Consider the following 9,218-nt stretch of genomic DNA (forward strand, 5'->3'; position numbering starts at 1 on the left):
CCCCCACCACGTGCCGCCGGGGGGGCGGGGAGAAGGTACAGAACAAAGCCTTTGGGCTTTGGGACGAAGGGAGGGGTGGGGGAGAAGTGCCTTTGTGTAAGATGTGGTTCCTCTCTTTCAATATCCTGCTTCTTGTTGTAAATAGTTAATAAACTCAGTTGTTTTATTGTTCTTCACGAGTCGTGTCGGTCTCTTGCCCGTTACCCTAAGTGGTGAGTGAAACCCTCCCTGTTCCCTGCCTCAGCCCACCAGTGCCCTGTCCCTGTGGTTTTATAAACCACAACTGGACACAAGGTTTATAACAGGCGATATTAAAAGCCCACTTCTACACTGGACAAGATGTCAATCTCTCCTCTCAAGTTTCAAAAGCATACACTGCTTATTCCTTATTCATTTGTGCTTGAGAGAAAGGTGGGGTCACCTTGAAGTGACTCTGGTTTTGGAAAGACTTCCTGAAGTTAAGTAATGATTAGTTTACATTATCCCTCTATTAGAAAGTTAATCTAGACTCTTTAATGTTTACTTCTTAAAAGCTGTGGGACTGGGGGGACGGGGCGGGGACAGCAGCAGGGGTCCTGCCACTAAGGCTATGGTGTCATCTTCCTGTAAGGATGTCTCTCCTTATTCCATTTATACACAAGTTTATTCTGCTGGAAGGACCTAAACCATAGATATTTCCCACTAGGTGTTTCGTAATTGCGTCTACACTACAGTTTTTAGCTGCATGATGTATATCAATTACAGATGATAAGAGGCCAGAAAGAGACACTAAATCAGTGAAATGAAGGTGCTTAAGGAGATGATGTTCTCTGCATTTACTCTAACCTATATATTATTAGAGTTGACTAAACCAAACTGTACTCTAAAGCTACCTTAAGGCCAACTGCCTCTCAGATTAGGTTGTGCATCTATGTAATTTCTTACAGTCTACCCTAAAATGGAGATGAAAAACTATTTTGTGCTTAATGAAACTGCACTGCACAAGGTGAAAAAAATTCTTTAGGCACCCCCAAAAACTTCCACACCCATCTCACACAGCTGAAATCTCCATGTATTAGAGTCCTAACACACCCAGAATCTAGATCTCATAATTTGCTTTTGGTAAGAATGCAATCTACTGCTATTTTTTCCAGGGAGGAAACAGTCACAAAAGCACCTTCTACAACTCCACAGTTTTCTGTTGGGAATGATTAGGGGAGAGCCACACTCAGAGATGAAAAGTACCAGAAACACAACTATAGCTTAGTGAAGGTTAGGATAGACTGAAGAAGGAAAAAGGAGTTGTCATTAACAGAAGAGAAATAAGAAGGCCAGCAACTGGCAAAAAACCCACCCTGAAGTTGAAAACTATGGCTGCACCTTATTCACTATAGGACTAGTTCAGAAAAAGAACCCATACACAGTTCGCTCAAGCACCCTCCTCTCAGTAAAAAGCGTGACTTCCATTCAGATACTCAGTCTTTCACACTGATGTCAGAAAGCTCTCCTTGTATCTTTGCTTCTTCCCACTCCTCTTTGATAGGAAGTTACTTTCCGATTCTCTCTAGACATCTCACAGCTAGTATCATCCAGCAAACTTGATGTTTTCCCTTCCTCATGCACAGGCATCCCATGTTAGTATTGCACACTCCTCACATTCTTATTTTCACATGCCAATGATCACAGCAACACATGCTGGTTTGCATTCAGCAGAAAAATACTAAATTGGCGTGACACTCCTAAAAAACAGTGCATTTCAAGTGACAAACCAATGCAACAGATGTGCAAGACCGCAACAGAAACAGGTCACAGCTACTAGATGTCAGCAGACAAGCCTCTATTTTGGCCAAAAAAGCCCGTTAAAAAGCCTGTTCACCCATTTGCATCAAGTACTTAGGAAGTCTGTTAGAAATGCAGGCGCATAAGGCAGAGTGGGAGAGATCCCATGTGCTGCATTGCACTGGGAATCCTGTTGTTAAGCTGGTAGCACTGAAGACCTAGTCAGGAGACAACGCTCTCACCTCTTGGAGAGGTCACTTTCTGAGTGCTGCAGCAACCTTCCAGAGCCCTGGTAAAAGTTTTTCAGGAAGGAAGGGGCAGAGACAGAGGAGGGGAGACCAGATGACGCAGATTCACTTTCATTGAGAGCATGCCGAACCCCGATAATAGGGCTGTGCAGGCAACAAGAGAACATAGCAGATGGGTCAGCATGGATTCAGATACAACAACAAAACATCCAGATTAAAGATACTGGCCAAGTACCTGACCTTGGCTTACAGTAACTTTGCTCCCCAAAAGATAAAATGTACCACGTGCAATACTGGGCAGTTTCCCCGATGATATTAATTTTTCTGTTACAGCTGATTTGTGATTTCAATAACATTGGAGAAGAGGCAGATCACCTTATTTCTCTAGCGTTATTTATCCTCAAAGAAAATTCAGAAAAAGAATCTCTCAAACATTCAGAAAATATCCTTAGAAACCTGCTCCCCATAACATGAACCACCTTGTTTCCTCTCTTCAGTTTTCTTTTGTTCTTGTAAATAACATGTATTGCTAGAACACATTAGAAAGCGGAGATTATTTAAATGCAATATTTTTGGCTAAATTTTTGTGAATTATTTAAATCAAGAAGGATAGTCCTACTACACAGTTAAACATTAATAATATTAACAAGTGTTCGGAGCACACAAAAATTAATTAAGGTTTTTTTTTGCTTAATATTTTTGATTAATCCTCAATAAGAAAGGAGAGAAGGAAAAATCCCAGCCTAGAACCAGGTTGTTATAAACTGTTTTGACTGAAAATGTGCCGATGATGCCACTTAATCAGTGACTTCTTTAAAGTTATTACAAAGAAGTAAAGTCAGCAAGTCCTTCAGTCTGAACTGTCAGGGTTTCCTGTTTGCATACAACATGGCCAGTGGGAAAAAAAAAACAACAAAATTTATCTCAGTAAAAAACACATTATTTATCTCTTCAGAAACACAATGTAACAAAGCCATTTCAAGGCTAGTTTCTTACCCTTCACACCCTTCCATTCTCTTAAACAGAATAAGCCTTTTTGCCTGTCTCTACAATCTTGTGCAATATTCATGATGATATTTTAATTTTAAATGGCTGAGAAATTATTATTTAAATCCATTTTCAGAAAGAGCCCACCAAAAGCATAATTGCAGCCAAGCATTGAAACAGACGAGGAGTTTGGAGAAAGTGCTCCTCCAAGAGAAAAAAATTCAGCTCATTTGGGCCTGGATCTTCTAAAGGTTTTGGAGTTTGCACCATCACTCACTGCAGGTAGCCAGGATGGAGGCAGAGAAAGAAAGTACAACCAGAGGCCCACAATGAACTGTGGGGACCTCTTCTGACTGAGTGAAGGAACTCCTGAAGGAACAGTATTCCAAATGTCAACAGCTGGAGAGTCTCCAAAAAGGAAGAGGAAAGAAATTACAGAGGGAAGCTCTGGAAAAAGGCAAACAGAGAAATCGCATGTCTCACAGTTCAGTGGAGTTGTTTAATCCTTAAATCCTCTTGTGAGACTCCTCACCAATTTTAATTCTGGACGTACTCTCTGGAAGCTTGGCTAACACAGCGACTAACGCTTGAAGCTGTCAGTGCCTTTGTCACCCTGGCATAAAACCCTCAGGCTATCACCTCTGCAGTTAAAAGCAGTGAGGACCTCTTCCCCAAAGGGCCTGACTACTGATACTGACAGAAAGGCTCAGCTCAGAGGTAACAAATAAACAAACAAACCTACTGGCACCAGCATCCAGCCTGATGATCAGTTCGCTGGATTGACACTTCCCCTGAATCACTAATTCAGGGATCAGTGAGTTAATGCAAAGCACCAAACTACTTGGAGGCGGAGAAGACAGGCTGTAAATAGATAAATAAGAAAAAACCGGAGCAGTGCAGAAACAGCTTCCGTAAGAAGGAACACGGGCGAGGCTCATGTACCAAAATCACAGGAGACAGCAGGCGCGTGGCATGACGTGCCCTGACTCACCTTGTTGTCTCAATGCAGCTCTGCCGTGGCAGTGGGGACCGGACGCTCTGGGATCTCCCGTTCTGGAAGGTTATCCTCCGCCTGGCACTGGAGGGGGGGTGGCTAAAGGTGTGCGCACGCCTTCTGAACTGGGGGGAGTCTGAGTCTTCCTCAGGAAACGGCTGCCAGACTGAGGACACGGGGGAAGCTGGAGGAGTAGCTGGCGGGGAATCGCCCGGCGAAGCGTCCTGAAAGGAAGGGCCGATGGAGTGAGGCCTGCTGCTCTGCGCCCTACGAGAGCTCTCGCCTAACCCCACGGGTCGTGCGTTGCATCGTGTCACCAAAGCCTCTCCCTCTTCTTGGTCATGGTCTATTGTATGCTAATTATCACCAAAACCAGACATCCTTTGACAATTTACTCCAAAACCAGCAGCACCCTTCTTCTTCCAAAAAAAAAAAAAAAAAAAAAGAAACAGGAGGGAGGAACAAAAATGTATATTCAAGGCAAACAACATGCTAATTACTCCGGGTACCCTCTCACAGGGATCTGCATTCCATTTAACAGACTTCTGGCTCTTTCAGGAAAACACTGGAATTGAAATGACTAGGCAAACTGCTTTTAGCTAGTTTCCTCGACATATCACGAGCATACTTCCTGTACCGTCATAGCGATATCCTGGAAGAGAGACTGTTATTATACAGCCAGTTTTTGAGTAACTGTAGCAGGAAAGCCATAACAGAATCTTCACCTCCTGGGAACACCAGCATCCAATCCTCATGTGAGGTAAAACATTAAAAACAGGAAATAAAAAGAAAGTGAACAGAGTTACGCCCGCTCGCCTCCATACAGCATACCCAACAGCTGGTTCTAGGTCAAAAATTCTTACTTCCCTAAAGCAACTATTACTTACAGAAAGGATTCTTCACCTTCAGAGCATTTCCTTTTGTTGAGAGATAATATTTTTTAATTACTTCAGTGAAATAAGGCAGAAGCTGACCTGAAATTCCCTGCTATTTGTAAAAGTAGGGGAAGTGTAGAAAAAAAGGACTGTCAATCCAACAATATATTACAGCTGAAGCTTCATGTCAGCATATATCCCAGCTTTCTTAGACTCTCTGCCTCCCAGTGGAAACTGTTATTTGAGTTTTGTAAATTGATGTGCTTTATGCTACTTCCTTCAAATTGAAGCAGAGTGCCATATTTACACTTCATTAACACCCATGCACGAAAACGTGCCAATTTTAACTAAGCTCCTTACGTACTCTGTCAGAAGTAAGGCTATTGCAGCGCTCAAAGCTGTCCACACTTCCCAGGCGGCCTCGCATTCTGTTGGCTCCCTGCAAGAAAAAAGGCAAGCAACTGTAGCTGGTTTTTTTTCCTCTTTTTCTGACAGTTAAGTAAAGAAGGCAACAGCTGTGCAGATTAACACAGGACAGTTCAGGCACGTGACACGTTTGACATAAGACCACAGATCATGGGGCAAGCACTGCATTTGAGAAGCAGTGACATCTTTAGCTGGCAAAACTGTTCTCTCTCCTTGCTCCCAGGAGTTTTAAACCTGCCGCTCTGTTGTCTGAAGCAACTGAGTATACTTCTTGATCCATTTGAGGTAAAATAGCTGAGTTGGCTTAAACGGCTGAGTTCAAAAAGCTCCAGAGTTCAGTACTGTGCGTGCATTGCAGCTAACGGATGCATTTGACATACTACAATCTAAACAGAGTTTACTCCATATCCAGACATTTCAGAGAAATTAATTCTACCTCAGCAAAAGTAACGAAAGCACTAAAACTAGGATAAAAGAGCTTCTCGCTGCAAATCCAGACACACAGCATGAGATACAAACAAGCCTTTTCAATCATAATGTAGATAACCCTGAGGCAAATTTGATAGAAATTAGCGTCAGTATATCCTTGCCAAAATTGTTAACAGTCATCTGGTTTCACAGGAAGAAGTGATAGAGCTGCAATACTTTTGACTACCTCCCACTCCTAACTAACTCCTCTGACACATGGATAATGTATGCTGTTGTACACCTCCAACTGCTGAAATAAGTTGCTTTCAGTACTCTATCAGAGGAAAAATAGTCTAGGTTTTAGGAAAACTAATAGGTAAAGTTATCTTGGTAAGCTTGAAATTATAGGGGAAGTTTTGTTAACATCAGCAGTATTTATTCAGCCTACTTTTTCCTGAGAAGGTTTATTTTCAAGACTTAGAATGCCCGTTAAGTACATTATCCCCTTTAAGCTCATTACCAATGAATACTGTGCCTGATGAATCTCTTCACTGACCCTCACAATAAAACAAGAGCAAAGGATAACTTGGAAACTTCTCACTAACTTTAAAAACACACATTTTTGACACTGTAAGAAGGGCCTTCTGGTTCAGAAAAAAAACAACAGAAGAGGCTGGCGCAGCATGGGCTGGAAGAAATCTGTTCATAAGGTCAAACAGAGGTTATATTTATTTTTCTGAGGTACCTCATTAGGAAGGTACAGCCTGTTTTCATTTCAAACCTGACAAAAATAAGATCAGTCCAGCAAACAAGTGAAAAAGTGACATTCCTCTGGGACTAAGGGAAGCCAGAGCACAGAACCCAGCATGTTTCCCTATGGTGAGTACTGAGCAGATACTCCTTCAAGTAGCTTAAAATGTCACTTGATGCTATTTATCTAAGAAGCCATCCACTTAAAATGTTCCTAGATATCTGGTTAGGACATACTTATTTCTAATTTTGCTAAGATCGAGGCTCTGTAAGTCTCTCCCCCATATTTACTGACTTTTACTTTTTACCTAAATCTTTTTATTTACAAATAGATGTTCAATGTTAATTTTTAAAAAATTAATTTCTTTCCTGGTCTCTTTGTTACTAAATATACTTTAAAATAAAGATGGTAAGTCATGCAATAATTATCAGTCCATTACATCAATACCATGTCATTTCTAGCTGGCCTAAGGAAGGGAAAATCCACCACACCAATAGATATTTGGTACCTAAATACCTTTAGGAATTAGGCATGATCCATTTGGCTTGTTGTAATAGCCTGAATAAGAACTATGGAAACAGTCATTGTGTAACACACGTGTGCACCTAACACAGTATACATGCACAGAGCCGCTCGTCATAGATACCTGATTTAACCAAATAATTACTAGTTGAGCTGCACTGTAAATTGTTTTTCTAGGTCTTGAACTGTGTAACCTTTAAATGGATCTGCAAGGATGAACTCCTGTGTGTATCATGATTCACTATAACACACTACTGTTCCTGATCTCTTGCACTTTACAATTAAAGATGAGAAAACCTTCCTCACAACAGCAACTCCACTTCATAAGCAGCAGACTTAAAATCGCCCTAATCCAGACTCCGGTGTCACCTTCCACTGAACTCAACCATAGACTGTGTAGATCTTATACTATAACATGCAGCATCTCACAGTGGCCCTGATGAGAAGGAACATACTGTACCTATATCAAAACCAAGCAATTTCCCCTCAAAGACTCTTCAACTTAAGCAACCCATTTCATCTAAATGATTTTTCCTGGATATGACCATAAGGCTAGTATGTCCATATGTGGCAGAGCTGCTTTACTGTGTTATTCCCAGTGATGTACGCCTGTTCCACAACTACCGCAGGGTTAGCGACCCACAGTCAGAGATAGATGACTTTCCAGTCACATGTCCTTTAGATGTGGAAAAAAAATCAGACTCAGCATAGGCATGACTGTGGCTGTCACCATTTGTTGATATTCCAGACTGCTGAAATTATCCAGATCTTCTGACCGTCATCGCTCTCTTTTGTATGTGCACTCTCATGCTCTCTCTCTCTCTTCAGACCAAGTCCCCAGCATGTAAAACTTGCTACACAACATAGGTCAGATTTGACCAGAAGAGTTTTAAATCTAGCTTCAGTCCTAGATCAAATTCATGCCTAATTTTAAGTTCTAAGGATTCTCCCTGGCAAATAATATATTGCCTCCTTTGTAGAGAACATCTGTGGCATCCTACTTTTCCAGGTTATTTTATGACATGCTCATATAAGCTGCAGGACAAGTGCAACTTAGGTCTTGATTTAGCACAGTACTTTAAAATTACTATCAGAAGGAACTTAATTTCACTGCTTCAAATTATATTTAGACCTCACTATCCGGTATTCACTACTCATCACACTTTCTCTGCAACAACATACCGGATCTCAGGCACCCAGCCTTCTTCAGTTACTCCTCTATATGCCTCTCCCCTGCTTTCAGGGCTCCTCCTCCTACTGAGCAGGAGACACTAAGCAAAACTTATAATTCAGAATTCTTCTTTAAAAGGCTATTTAATATAAGAGAGTTCCAGTAATTACCTGCAATTCCACATCACACCTGGCTAGCAACACCGAAATGAAGAATGATTCTCCTTTTTTTTTTTAATTCTATTGCTCTTTTTTTGCCTGCAAAAGGACAACTTTATTGTTACTACTTTCTAAAGATTCTTAGTGACCAATATCAGCAATTTTAGCTATGAGAGGTAAGGCATTACTTCTCAGAACAGAAACATTTAAATTTTATGCAGGCACATTTATTCATGCTTTAAAAAACATGAAAAATATCTCTTTAGGGGATCATGCACCATCCTGGTGATTTTTTTTTTTTATTCTGAAGCCAGACATCTGATAATGCTCAACTAACTCACTTGCCACCCACAATGAATGTTCATTATTCAGACAGTTGCCTTTATTCCCCTCTGCATCTGTGGCCTTATCATAAACTTTCTATCACAGTTAAGTCACAGTCAACCCAGCTGTAACCCTCAGATTTCACAACATGGACATCTCTTCATTAAGTATACATCAGACTGAGACAAAAAAAAAAAAAAAAAAAAAATTGATAGAACTTTACTGTCAAGGATATCTGAGAGAGCTGCTAACAATGAGTTGTTAATCTTACCCTTGAGAAGATATTTTCCAGAGAGCTAGTCAAGGATTTCTTGGCCTTGTTTTTCAGAATGTCAAGTTTAAACCTGCCACCACTGGTAGTGCTTTCTGGAATCGCACTGTTAGAAACGGTCTGTTGAAATGAGCAAGGACACAATTCAGCTTTGGCAATTCTTTTTGCAATTGCAGACCTCCAAAGGCTACAGCTGAACCAAGTTACATAATAAACAACATACCCTTGACCTTTAATAAAATAAAATTTAAAAAAACAACAAAAAACCCCCAAACACTCAACAAAAGAGCCAAAGCCCCAAAAAACCCCACTTAAAGGCACATTC

At 41.0% G+C, this 9,218-nt stretch overlaps 1 protein-coding gene across 1 annotated transcript in view; it reads right to left on the reverse strand.

Moving 5' to 3' along the window:
* Window positions 1–9,013, reverse strand: part of TBC1D4 (TBC1 domain family, member 4) — a gene marked incomplete at its 5' end in the record, with an annotated part of 33,523 nt that extends 24,510 nt beyond the window's left edge. Inside the window, 4 exons of the mRNA XM_010086352.1 lie at window positions 2,001–2,150; window positions 3,985–4,211; window positions 5,227–5,301; window positions 8,894–9,013. Coding sequence (XP_010084654.1) covers window positions 2,001–2,150; window positions 3,985–4,211; window positions 5,227–5,301; window positions 8,894–9,013 — 572 coding nt within the window. The remainder of the gene's footprint in view (window positions 1–2,000; window positions 2,151–3,984; window positions 4,212–5,226; window positions 5,302–8,893) is intronic.
* Between the last annotated feature and the right edge of the window lie 205 nt (window positions 9,014–9,218).

Source organism: Pterocles gutturalis, unplaced genomic scaffold, assembly GCF_000699245.1.
Source record: "Pterocles gutturalis isolate BGI_N339 unplaced genomic scaffold, ASM69924v1 scaffold1386, whole genome shotgun sequence".
In the NCBI taxonomy this organism is placed as follows: Eukaryota; Metazoa; Chordata; class Aves; order Pterocliformes; family Pteroclidae; genus Pterocles; species Pterocles gutturalis.